We start from the raw sequence: 14,249 nt of genomic DNA, 5'->3' as shown, positions 1-14,249 counted from the left end.
TTACTCATAACACCCCTTAGGTAAATAATGACAAACAAATCCCAAGATGATGATGGCAGCTGTGGTGTGTATGTTGTGTAGGACGCCTGTGCCTTAAGCAGTTGGGCAAAGAAGTCTTCCTGTAATTGGGCAATAGGAAACCTTGCCCAAATGAGGGAAATATAGCAAAAGAATACAAAATCTGGCAAAACAAACAGACGTTGATGAGGCAAGACAAGAAAAGGAGGGATTCTGAGGAACGTGGTGCTGAAGGTATATTAAACAATACACATTTCTTTAAATCATAGAATCATAGAATCATAGAGTTGGAAGAGACCACAAGGGCCATCGAGTCCAACCCCCTGCCAAGCAGGAAACACCATCAGAGCACTCCTGACATATGGTTGTCAAGCCTCTGCTTAAAGACCTCCAAAGCAGGAGACTCCACCACACTCCTTGGCAGCAAATTCCACTGTCGAACAGCTCTTACTGTCAGGAAGTTCTTCCTAATGTTTAGGTGGAATCTTCAAATCCATTTGAAGCAGAATGACTTTTCAACCAAATTTCAGCATGGTGTATATTTCTGGCTATACATGGGGAGGGTTACAAGACATGGTTTTTTTTGGGGGGGGGGAGGAGGTGAAGAAGAATGGGTGCTGCTGGCAATATTCGGCTAATATACCCTGTCCCTGCACACTTCTGTTGCATTATAGGGATGGCAATGCTAGCATACCTTACAGGGCTATTATAAGGCTTGAGATACTGCAACGATGTGCTATGAACACTTGAAATGCATTTTATAAATGCTATAATCCTCCATGGGCAAACAGTCGTCATTATTAAAATATTGCTTTTCTGTCCTGTGCTTAATGTAACTGTTTTCCACTAGGAAACCTAACCTTTACACATTTTTGCACTTCTTGCTAAGTTACACAGAAACGCAACGATAACACACACTTTTGTAACAGCTGCTTTTTGTTTATTAAACAGGAAATTGGGTGTATATAATCGCATACTCTCATGTCTTAACAGAGGCTTGCTGGAAATGTTATTCCACGAACGTACAAAATGGGCTTTGACAATGTCATTAGGACACTCTAAATGGAATCCATTGTGCACTTATTTGCAAATAGCAGGCCTGAAATAAATGACTTGGTTGTATTAAAAAATGGTTTGGGATGACTTGTCTGGTCTCTCTTGCTGACCAGCAGAATGCGCTATTTTGCACAATGGGGGAGGACTGAGCTGAACTGGAAGTACAGTTCTAGCTTTAAAAGCACACAAACATGCACACTTGTGAGAAAGCAGGAGGAGGAGGTCAGGACAATTTCTCCAGAGGTTCAGCCACCTGGCTGAGGACCTCTTCTCCCTTCCAGTGTAGTCTGGCAAGAGCATGGGGAAGGGGAAGATTGCAGCATATCCTGCCTGCCAGAGCAGCTCCTATTGTCACACAACTTGAGTCCCCCCCTCCCACTGGTTTTCACCTACCATAACATAGGAGGGAAGCCTGGGCATTAGACTGGGGGCACCTATTTCCTTGGCTTTCCTTTAGAATACATAGCAGGGACAAATGGTTTTAGTACACAGTGGGCTCTGCTGTGGTGCCTCTGGAGGCGTAGGGGGGTGGAGAGGTAGAAATCCATGAATTGAATGTTACAGCAAGTCTGCAACTTAAAGGTAAAGGTAAAGGTACCCCTGCCCGTACGGGCCAGTCGTGTCCGACTCTAGGGCTGTGCGCCCATCTCACTTAAGAGGCCGGGGGCCAGCGCTGTCCGGAGACACTTCCGGGTCACGTGGCCAGCGTGACGAAGCTGCTCTGGCGAGCCAGCACCAGCACAGCACACGGAAACGCCGTTTACCTTCCCGCTATAAAGCGGTACCTATTTATCTACTTGCACTTAAGGGTGCTTTTGAACTGCTAGGTGGGCAGGAGCTGGGACCGAAAGACGGGAGCTCAAGTCTGCAACTTACGTGCATTTAAACTTGTGTGATTCAAGCTTTGTTTCCACCCCGTCGTTCAGCCCGGACACTGAGGTCCAGCTCCGAGGGCCTTCTGGTGGTTCCCTCACTGCAAGAAGTGAAGCTGCAGGGAACCAGGCAAAGGGCCTTCTCGGTAGTGGCACCCGCCCCATGGAACGTCCTCTCATCAGATGTCAAGGAAATAAACAACTATCTGACTTTTAGAAGACATCTGAAGGCAACCCTGTATCAGGAGGTTTTTTTAATGTTTGTTTTATATGTGTTGGAAGCAGCCCAGAGTTGCAAAATTATTGTTACTATTAAGCTTTACACAGGTGGCAAATAGATATAAAACAATTAAAAATGGGGCACGGTTCTGGGGAAAATGAGAATCCCTCCTGCCATTGAACCCAGTGGGTTTTGACTATATGTGATTTTGGCTTTAGACATGATTCCCAGAGCGTAATCCCTCATGAATTGTAGTAGATTAAAACAGGGACAAAACAGGTCTCTCTTACACCTTCCCTGGAGCATTCCTGTCTCTAAAGTTGCATACTTTAGAGGAAGCTGGTAAAAAAGGCCTCTCTTTTCCAGTGCCACAAGTGACGTTTTGTGGAATTTATATCATTTTAAAGCATACATTCATATGATGAATGATAGGGAGCGCAAAATTCAAACAAACCCCTCTTGATGGGATACGGAGCTTCAAAAATTGTTAACCTGCCCTGCTCCCAAGTATCTTGTTGAAAGAGCTTCTTGCTTTGCCCACGAGACGCAGCAGACTTTGAACTTATTCTAATTTCAGTGTTGCTTCCAGCAGGAGAGCTGGGAATTTTATTTATTAATCTGGGAGTGGAAAGATTTTGAAAATGTGTAAATCTCTTATTTGAGGTTTAAAGAAGAAAAGCAACTATATGCTAGAGGCTTAGTACCACATGCTCAACTAATGACCCCCTGCTTTAGCCGGCTTCATTTTAAGGGGAGTCTTATTCGTGACACAGGTTATGTTCCTTGGGAACATTACAGCAGATGAGGAAAGACATTTAAGAGGGAAGAAAACTGAAGCAACGATAGTGCCAAACTTGGATTAAGGTTGGACAGGACTCTCTCAATCCCAATGCTTTTCAAGCTGCTTCCTAGCCCAGGAAGGTAGCTACTCCAGTTCATTAAAAATGAGAGTGAATTAGAACATTTCTAAAAATGAAACCTCAGTATGATTACTAGTATCAACACTATCTCATTTTCTAATGCAACATTTCCACAGAATCAGGAAGCTGGAATAGGCCATATCCACCTACATATCCCCCAACCACAGCCAAACACCCAAACTTAAGCTATTCAATCCATACCACAGTGTACCAAAAGCAGTCTTTTTTGCAGTTGTTTTAAGGCACAGAGATTTGGGTTGTTTTTTTTTAACAATTTTGCGTAACAGTGATATGTCCATTATCACTTCTGAGGACCTCAACTTTTGCAACCCAAATATTCATAAGGTGAGGTGACTAAAAAAAACAACAAGCAGCAAAATCTAGCCCAGCAGCAAATTCAATAGTTACTGGATATTTCTTCAGTATGTTCTCCTGTTAGCCCCTTACATTTAAAACGAAAACAGTGTCTTTATTGCAGAAACAGGTGATCTAAACTACTGTAGCATTGTGTGTCAAGGACAGATGATGTTAAGTGTTTGAATGCTGTGAAATTATTTTTGCATGTTAAAGAACTCATTAACAATGACAGAAACACACGTTATCATCTGGTTGTTGTTGTTTTTTTGTTTTACTTGAGATGTCCTTGATTTTTCTTTATCCTTTGTCACATTCGCATAATGTATTTTCCCCCAAACACATTAGAAGACCTAATAATGAATAGTTGTAGGTCTGCAACAATTGTTCCTAATTACCAACATAATTCATTGGACTTGAACTCCTGCAGCGGTGGCAAATTATTGGTACTAGTTGTGAACCAATTGTTTTAAATTCCTTTTATAATACCACAAATCCATTGATGGTGCTGGAATTATATGTCGTATAATCTGGCAGACATCATGCAGTGGTGCGCTACAAACCTTACAAGATGCACGAATCTTTTAGCATTGTACATATTGCACATATCAGCACAAGCATGATATATCATAGCAAATTGTGTTCATCTATTTTTCCTTTTCATCATGATTATGGAAAGTTATTTTTCAACACATGCTTCCAAGCAGAGGTCTTATATCACAAACGGGTTTGTGTTTTCTCTGTATGCAGTTAGTACATCAGCTTCCACTCATTCCGTTTTTTCAGTCAGAGGCCCATTGGGATACCCAGCCAGAAGTATAAATAATAAAATTATTATTATCATTATTAGCATTTGCTATTCCACACCAATGGGTTAGGCTTGATTGAATAATACTGTGATGGATTTTATTTGTTTGTTCCTTGATGTCTCTACTTACTCTGTCTAGGGCAAGCACATAGGTATTTCTGTACTTATGTACCTTTTTAAAAAAAATGTCTCTTGACAGAAAATGTTGACAGAAATTGTCATGTTTCTAGAAAACATGTACTTTCTTTGTGAAGGGGGCGATATCCATTTCCAGTTGGTGTCTTAAGAAAGAAAGAAAGAAAGAAAGAAAGAAAGAAAGAAAGAAAGAAATAGCAGAGATCTTGAACGAGAGTAATGTTTAGCTATATCAAGCTGCAAAAAATGGCAAAAATGTGATAAATTGGTCTTGCACCAGACCTCCATATTATTTATTTGTTGAGGCCGCAATTCCTGTCTCCAAGGTAATCTGCATTTACTGTGTGGAGATCTTGAGAAAACAGCTCCTCCAGACTTGATCATTAAAATCTGGCTGTGCTTTCGGCATGAGACAATTAGTTGAAGTAGGTATACTTGCACCATTTGGGATGTAGAAAAGAAAATGGCTAGATTATGCTAAGGTGAGGAGAGACGGAAGTAGTGACCAAGGGGTGGTGTGTCCCGTTTTTGATGTTTGAGGCAAAGCAGGAAGTGCTGCCCTGCTGCTGCCGCCACCTCTGCCACCAGCATTGGTGAGATTGTGTGTGCTCCACAAAATCTTGCCCCAAATCAGTGTGGAGGCAGCAGGGCCAGCCCTGGAAGGGGGTATTGGTAACTGAGAGTACTAACCAAAACCACATGTGACACACCACCCCAAAATATGGAATTTTTGTGCTAACATGCTTCCATGTGGATATATAATGTTAATGTTGTTGTTGTTGTTGTTGTTTAGTCGTTTAGTCATGTCCGACTCTTCGTGACCCCATGGACCAGAGCACGCCAGGCACTCCTGTCTTCCACTGCCTCCCGCAGTTTGGTCAAACTCATGCTGGTAGCTTCGAGAACACTGTCCAACCATCTCGTCCTCTGTCGTCCCCTTCTCCTTGTGCCCTCCATCTTTCCCAACATCAGGGTCTTTTCCAGGGAGTCTTTTCTTCTCATGAGGTGGCCAAAGTATTGGAGCCTCAGCTTCAGGATCTGTCCTTCCAGGGAGCACTCAGGGCTGATTTCCTTCAGAATGGATAGGTTTGATCTTCTTGCCGTCCATGGGACTCTCAAGAGTCTCCTCCAGCACCATAATCCAAAAGAATCTATTCTTTGGCGATCAGCCTTCTTTATGGTCCAGCTCTCACTTCCATATATCACTAGGGTATATAATAGGCTCTTTTTATTAACTGGATTCTCCAAGGGTGGAAAAATCCAGATTAAACGTAACAAAAGTATGGACTGCCATTTTGATGACATCGAATGGACCCCGCATAAAACTTGCATATACCAAACTGCCAAGATTGCATAATAAACTCCCATCTGAAAGCGCCCAGTGTTTTTATTCACTGGCTGTGAGTGCTCAAGTGTCAAAACATTCAAGCGCTGTATACATTAGCTTATCCAAGGAGCCCAGTTGCTTAGGAAGCTTAGCAGTTTGCATATACCTGAAAACTCCCGGAGTGCTCAAAACATGTCAAGGAGATTTGAGCTCCTAAACACTCTCAGATTTGCAAATGACCAAGGGCACAAACCATACAGAAAAGTTTAGTGTGCCACCCACTTCACACATGCAACTGGAAATTAGTTAAGAGCAGATTTCCCATAGCCTTACTTGGAATGGCTAACAATAATAATAATATTTTTATTATTTATACCCCCGCCCATTTGGCTGGGTTTCCCAAATTGTTTTATTTTTAGACTGATTGTTTTGATTAAAGGCACTAATCAAAACTGAGAAGCAATTCTGTTCCTGTTGGTGTCACAACAGGGCTTCCTAACCCAGCCAGTGCTGTGAGCCTTCGACATCACTACCTTCCCATTCCAAACTTACCTAGTAGCAGCAGTGACAAGAGGACTCAGTGGGGCTTCTGGCAGGCCCAAAACACTGTTGGAAGCATGCATGGCAATGTCCAGAGCCAATTAGGAACCACAAGAAATCAAATTCCCAGGGGTTTTTTGGTGGTAATTAATTTCCCATGGATCCTGGCAAAGGAGGAAGTCGTATTTATAGACTATGGGTGGTATTCAACTAACATTCGGCTCAGAACAGACTCACTGAAATTAATGAACATGACTAAATTAATTCGTTATTTTCAGTAGCACCACCCTTTATGTGGTATTCCCAAATCTGCCCATAAGCACCAAAAGGTTGAGGACCTCTGGTCTAGAAATATGTCATCAGGAAAAGCTAGGAAATTATAAGAAAGGAAGGCACAGTACGTAGGGCACTTAGCAGGGCTGTATTTCAGGCCATTTTGACTCTAACTTGGCTGTTTCCACAGGGTCAGCCCAATTCAGAAAGGCTCTGAGAGGTCTAAATCCCATAAATTTGCACTTCAACCACCAAAATGTTGGCATTTGTCACCCATCACTAGTGAAGAAGTGTGGTAGATTTCTTTCTCCCCAACAGCAGGTTCTTGTGTGTGAACTGTGTTATCTATATGTGAACCACCACATTTGAGTCATGTATTTTATGTTATAATCTGATTTGGATTGCTATGCTATTTCTAAAATTTGTCTTCACTTGCTCATTTTCACATAAGTGATTTAGGAAAGGAGCTTTCCATTAGTATTTTTTAAAATACTGTTGAATATTTTAGACAGCAGATGTCTGGCTCTCCTGTTGATCAAAAAGGTTGACTACTGATTATCTGAATTAATACAGCTATTTCAAATATAATTTTTCTTCCTACACCATCCCCCTAAACTCACAGGGAGAAGGGGAGAGGGAGAGAGCGAGAAAATAGAAAGTTAAACGGAAATGAAATGGGATTATATGATCAGTTTTCCAATCAAATTCTTAACTGGAAAACAGTCAGTGAAATGTTGTTGTTAGCTTAGAGCTGACAAGAAGTGTTAAACAAGTGTTATGCTGCTAATAAAAATAGGTAGCTTCACCAAATTTATTTACCCCATTAATTCTCTTGACCAGGGTTGCATAAACAAAATATGAAGTAGGAGGTTTTAATTACTGCTTCGTGGTATTTGCTCATAAAATTATTTCAGAGTGTGATACCCATAAACTTTTGAATTTGCAGAGAAAGGAAAATAATGTACCAATTAATATTGCTTGTCGGTTCTATATTTTTCTTTTAAACAATACTGAGCAAAACACTGTAAACAAGGGAGATTCCACTTAGTGAGCATGCAAATAATGATAATCATCCCACATGCACGTATGCCTATAAAGTGTTAAGTATGATGTAAACAGGAAATCCAGTTTTGTTTCTTCAACTTTCAGTGTGGTTGCTCCTATTTTGTGGATGTCCACTCTCTGTGCTTTCTGGGAACAACTGAAGATGTTTTTGTTTGAACAAGTTTTTTCCGCTGAATGAAAAGGTCTCTGACTTAGGTGTTCATTCTGAGTTATTTGTAAACATATCCAGTAGCTTTCTGGAACTGCTTTTAATAGGATGTTTGCAAATTTGCCTGGGAGACTCATGCAAAAGGCAATAAATCAGCAACACAACAGCTACTATTCTCCCAAAGAGAACGGCACACACTTTTTCTTTTTCTTTAGCATTTCTGTTTTTTGATTCCCTTTCAAGCCACTGGTATTCTATTCAGTTATGCAATCATTCAAAGCACGAATGAAGTATCAAAGTGTCTTTCCATGGAGTGAGGGAAATATATGGCACAAAAATCAAAGTTCAGTTATTTAGGTAAAAAACAAACAAAAAAACGGGCCTAGTTCTCATTTATGCTAGTATTAAGTTTCAAATTTATTCACAGAAATATGAACACCATATTGGAAAATTTGCCAAAGGCAATTTCTTTATTTCTCTCTCCACTGATGTCATCCACACATTCAAAATCCTTATTAGGTGTGCAGAGTTAGGGCAGAAGAATGTAATTAAGATGCTACTGTAAAAACGACTTCCCTGCTATACCAGTTATTTATTTCATCTTTTATTTACTGCATTTATACCCCACCTTTCCTCCCCCGAGAAGGAACATGGTTCTCCCCCTCCTCCTTTAATCAGCACAGCCACCCTGTGCGGTAGGTTAGGCTGAGAGGCAGTGACTAGCCCCAGGTCACACAATGAGCTTCATGGCCAAGGGAGGATTTGAACCCTGGCCTCCCAGGTCCTAGTCCAGCACTCTAACCGCCGCGCCACACTGGCTGTGCTATTATTAGGGCCGTGTGGGGTCAGGTGTCCCAAGTGGTCTGCTGCAAGGGCAAGAGACCAAGTGCATCTGCCAGGTGGGGCCAAATTTCCAGAGTGTTGCATAAATTCCAGAGGGGACAGAGGCAGGTGTGCAGTCAGGGCTGGCAGATGGCCAGGCTCGAAAGGGTGGCAGTCCAACGGGAGGCATAGCATAGGAGTCCGTATAGCAAACTCTAGCAGGGAGTTGCTCAGATCCTGGAACCAAGCCTGAAGCCAGTTATGTAAGGTCAAACCCTCCCCTGTTACCTTCCCAGCTCAGCTGGTCTGGTTGGGCTGATGAGGTGAAAGCATCTCAACTCTGCCCATTTTCTGAGTGGCACTACAGCAGAGTAAACAACAAACCTGAGAGTTGCCCCGACGGCACAAAGGGTGAAATGCTGGGCCTCTGTTGCCAGAGTCTTCCCTATTCAGCTTGGCTCCCTGATGTAATATGTGCTGCAGGGAACTGCTTTTGCCAACACACTTGCGGCAGCAACAGCTTGTGCTCTGCTTCTTAGTTATGCAATTCTTGGTACAGCGGTACCTCTAGTTGCGGACACGATCCGTTCCAGGGTGCCGCTCACACCCTGAAAAGACTGCAACTAGAGTGGCGCTTCTGCGCAAGCGTGGAGCGCGATAGAGCACTTCTGTGCATGTGCGAAGCGCGCAGAACGCTTCTGCACATGGGGCGAAACCTGGAAGTATAATTCCGGGTTTGTCGTGTTCGCAAGCTGAAAAGACACAACATGAACCTAACACAACACAAGGTATGACTGTACTTTGGCTGAATTGAGCATATTTACATCTACAGCGAGGGACGCGGGTGGCGCTGTGGGTTAAACCACAGAGCCTAAGACTTGCCGATCAGAAGGTTGGCGGTTCGAATCCCTGCGACGGGGTGAGCTCCTGTTGTTCGGCCCCTGCTCCTCCCAACCTAGCAGTTCGAAAGCACGCCAAAGTGCAAGTAGATAAATAGGTACTACTCCGGCGGGAAGGTAAACAGCGTTTCCGTGCGCTGCTCTGGTTCGCCAGAAGCGGCTTAGTCATGCTGGCCACATGACCCGGAAGCTGTATGCCGGCTCCCTCGGCCATTAAAGCGAGATGAGCGCCGCAACCCCAGAGTCGGCCACGACTGGACCTAATGGTCAGCGGTCCCTTTACCTTTACCTTTTACATCTACAGTGAGGTTGTAAAAACCCCAAATTTCACTGGGAAACAATGGAAAACCACAGCACTGAGAAAATAGGGGGCATTCAAATAAGTAATTTTGTGAACAGAACAACTTCTGCTACTGCAATGGGACTTCCCCCCTCTCTTCCCCCTGGACATACCCTGTGCCATCACGATATCTGTTTCAGGGGATTGGGGGAACTGGGAGATCTGATGGAGGGCGTGGGGGGAGGAGGTGAGGAGAATGTTCCAGTGTAGAATGTTCAAATTTTCGCCTTAGTGCTACATACAAGTTCAGTTGTGGTTTACAGGCAAGAACAGCATAATCACCCTTATGTGAGTGTGGAAAGCATGAAAAAGAGGAATAAAATAGCCAGTTCCCTGTTATCAGATGGCAGTACAGAATGCATTGCTACACATTAACTCCAGTGAGCTCATTCCTCTAAATGCTTATCAAGATTTAACACTGTGCATTGACAGTGTTTCCCTTCGCAATGCTCCCCGTTCTGAACGGGACAAGAATCTCAGCAGGAATTATTTCCTCACTATTAAAATGCATTACACCCTGCCTCTGAGTATCTTGCCAACAATTGCCGAAGATACAAGAGCAGGTGGAAGTCTGTTGCTAACAGAACAGCTAAGGGTAATCTGGGATTTCTGGCCAAGGGAACAGAGAACTGATAATAGAGGACAGATTGTTGGAGGAGGCAGTGGCGGCGGCAAGGAGAACGGGAACATAGCAAGAACCATACGGGAAGAAAGAGAGATAACAGTCTGGGGGAGGAAAGAATGGTCCAGGTAATTAATTAACTCTAGGTTATTATGATCAATGCAAGCTAGAGAACTAGCTCCTAGCTGCCTAGAGTAAAAACTGCACCGGCAATACAGGATGAAGGAACATTCCCTTCCTCAGGGCCATTTCACAAATTACACAGCAGCAACCCTGGACTTTGTGCACATTCACAGGCAGATGCTGCCTAACAAGTAGAGCACCGTTCAGGAAAAAGGTTCATTGTTTTTGCACCTTACATTTGTAGGTGTGCACTTAAAAAACCCCCAAACAAAAGCAGCCAGCCAGCAGAACTACCTTTAGGGCATATAGCCTTGTTTCTCGAATATCCCAAGCGGCCCCCAATGCTAGGAAATTATTAAGGAACATTGGAAACAAAGAGAGGCAAAACTAAGCTTTTCGGGATCACATCACAGAGCATTGAACAGGAGCTTCTGAAGACTTATGGCCTAGCACAGGATTCCCAATACTAGGGGCGTTGGCAACTATCATCTTTTATTTTTGTTCCAGGGCTGCTCCACCCTATGTGATCCCCATGTGTTTTTTTAGGTACTCTAGTCTAAACTGGCCAAATATGAATGAATGCTGGAACAGCCTAGATGGGAAACTGTGGCCCTCCAGATGTTGTTGGACTCAACTCCCATCAACATCAGGCAGTGGGTGATGGGAGTCCTTAGTCTAACAAGATCTGGAGGGCCACAGTTTCCCATCTAGGCTGTTCCAGCTTTCATTCATCTTTGGCCAGTTTGGCAGCTTCCCTGCTGTAAAAAAAGGTAAAGGACCCCTGGACGGTTAAATCCAGTCAAAGGCGACCATGGGGTGCGGCGCTCATCTTGCTTTTCAGGCCTACTGTAGATTATGCCAGATGTGCCGTTATGAGACACACTGGCGGGAAGTACAAGAACCTGCTAAAATGATATTCTTGCAAGCTCTTTCCTGCTGAATTGCACCTAAAACTTCTTGTTTTAAAATATCTTGTGATATGGCCCACTGGCCCACTGGAAGTAAAGATGCACATGGTTCTGGACAATGCGAACCACCCTCTCTCTTTCCCCTCTTCTCTCCAAGGAAGGAACCAAGCAGTTCTAGCTTTTAAAGAATTTGGTCCAGTCACCTGAACTCTTAGTTAATCCCTTTAATCTAATCAATCTTTTACTTTATTTTTTTAACAGTTTCATCCTAAAACTCTCAAATTTCTTTTTGAGTCTCTTCACTGTTCATTCCTATACTATCAACTTTTTCTTTTTTGCATTCCTCTTATCACTTCAGAATGCATTGTTCAATTTATTGCTTTCTAGTTTCTTGTTTAGGGACGCGAGTGGCGCTGTGGGTTAAACCACAGAGCCTAGGGTTTGCCGATCAGAAGGTTGGCGGTTCGAATCCCCGTGATGGGGTGAGCTCCTGTTGCTCGGTCCCTGCTCCTGCCAACCTAGCAGTTCGAAAACACGTCAAAGTGCAAGTAGATAAATAGGTACCTCTCCAGCGGGAAGGTAAAAGGCATTTCCGTGCGCTGCTCTGGCTTGCCAGAAGTGGCTTAGTCATGCTGGCCACAGGACCCGGAAGCTGTACGCCGGCTCCTTCAGCCAATAAAGCGAGATGAGCACCGCAGCCCCAGAGTCGGCCATGACTGGACCTAATGGTCAGGGGTCCCTTTACCTTTTAGTTTCTTGTTTAATTCACAGAGCATTACTTAAAAAAACACACAAAACATTCCTGGTGCCTACAACCTGCCTGTGCCTTTTCTGGGAAAGAGGACCCTGCATCTCAATGGGGGGGGGGGGGAGAGACAAAGGAAGTTGTTGTCTCCCTACACACAAAATCAGCATGTCTTTTATGCCCTGCTTGGAAACTTGCAGAGGCATCTGACTGGCTACTGTTGGAAACAGAAGGCTAGACTAGCAGAACAAGCACCCCTTGCCCTGCTGCCCATGCCCATGTCACCACTGGCTGCTGATGCTTGCTGCTCCTGCATGGGCACACGACGGCCAGACCCCTGGCTCGAAAGGAGGGGCACGAGGGGCTGGAGCGAGACGGGCCCGCTCCCCCCATTCCAGCCCTGTTGGCGCCATGACCTCTTGGCACATGAGGGGAATGGATTCCCCATGGAATTAACATACCACAACTTCCAAAATACCATTTTTACACGTGGCGTCCTCCCCTTCTTTCATTTCTCAGATGCTGCAGATGAGATTGTTGTAAATCACATACCTGTCTGAGAAGAGCGTGAGAAACGGAAGACAGACTTATTTCTTCCGCTGTAATGTACTTTCACTTTTACTTGTTCTGTTTGTTCTCTCGGAGCTGGAGAGAACGGACGCCATTATGCCTTTGTCTGCACATAGTGTGTAAATAAATAAATTAGATCTACAATGTCCAGCTCTTTTGCTGTGTTTTGCCAGAAGATTAAATGTGCATATACCAGCTGGTATACGTCGCTGAGTGCCCTGGAGAAGAAGGGAAATGCCTTTTCCAGTGCTGTGCATACTGGAAGACGCTCAGATATTTGTGGGCTTGCAGGCACCCCCAGGGCATTTTTCTGACAATTTCACGGAGCCACAGGAGTCTCTGCGGCCTACCTGTCTTAGGAGCTACAGACAGAAAGGAAAATAAAAGCAGAGGAAGAAGATACAGATAGGAAATGTCCGGGAATCCCAAAGTCTAAACTCAGAGACCCTGGCTTATGTCTCGCAGCAGGACTCAGGATCCACCCTGGACCTCAGCCTTCCTCGGTTCCCTACCTGTGTCAAATTAAAGATTGTAAGCCCCCTCAAGGGCAGGAACCTCTTTCTCAAGGGTCACACACAACGATGGTGCAAAGAAATAACACAAAATAAACATTGCTACGCTTCTGCCCTGTGCAAGCTTAAGCCTGCTAGAGGCCTTTCCCTTAAAACCAAAGCTGTGTACACACCATCCATCTGGGGCTCCTGCAGCATGAAAAGGGGCTAAGTCTGCAAAGCTGCAGTGCAGGGGCTTGGACCTTACAAATGCAATTGGCAGAGAGGGCTCTGTGTGAGGTCCTTTTCCCTGCTCTCCTGGAGAGAAAGGAACATATTGCACTTCGTGTTCGCCTCTCTCTTCCTTGGACCCGTGTTGGACGCAGACATGCCTCTTCCGCATGTGCCTGCCATTGGTTATGTAAATGTCAGTTTTGTTACAAAAGTTGGGTGTAACAAAGAGGGTGACAGATTAAAATTGCAGAGCTTTGAAAAATTAAAAAACAGAGTACGAGATTGGCTCCATTGTTATCAAATAATGGAGGCATATAATTTGGACAAAAAAATTAGGCTTCCAGGTAGAAAAAACAAAATTGGAAACAGAATTGTTAGACCCTAAAGTTAAGAATTTGTCAAGAATGTATAACTTGCTGTTGAAATGGAATACTCAAGATGAAACGGTGAAATCTGCTATGATTAAATGGGCACAAGATGTTGGACATAATATTATGATGGCTGACTGGGAACAGTTATGGACCACTGGTATGAAGTTTACAGCATGTAATGCCTTAAAAGAGAATTTAATGAAAATGATCTATAGGTGGTACATAACACCAGTCAAGCTTGCAAATATCTATCATCTGCCCGATAAGAAAGGTTGGAAATGTAATGAAACTGAAGGCACATTCTTTCACCTTTGGTGGACATGCCCAAAGATTAAGGCATTCTGGGAGATGATCTATAATGAAATGAAAAAGGTATTTAAATATACCT

General features: G+C 43.7%; 1 protein-coding gene across 3 annotated transcripts in view; it reads right to left on the bottom strand.

The window, feature by feature from the left end:
• Positions 1 to 14,249, bottom strand: part of CHN1 (chimerin 1) — a 110,174-nt gene that overhangs the window by 42,422 nt on the left and 53,503 nt on the right. The window contains exon 1 of one of the 3 annotated variants that reach the window (XM_082198445.1): positions 6,263 to 6,348. The exons of the other annotated variants lie outside the window; for them this stretch is intronic. Within the exon in view, the coding sequence (XP_082054571.1) occupies positions 6,263 to 6,333 (71 nt within the window). The 5' untranslated portion in view covers positions 6,334 to 6,348. Of the gene's footprint in view, positions 1 to 6,262; positions 6,349 to 14,249 lie in introns of those variants that run through there. 3 annotated transcript variants of the gene reach the window in all.

Source organism: Podarcis vaucheri (genome assembly GCF_965113315.1).
Source record: "Podarcis vaucheri genome assembly, chromosome: 1".
Taxonomy (NCBI): domain Eukaryota; kingdom Metazoa; phylum Chordata; class Lepidosauria; order Squamata; family Lacertidae; genus Podarcis; species Podarcis vaucheri.
This window is presented reverse-complemented; position numbering and strand designations above follow the sequence as displayed.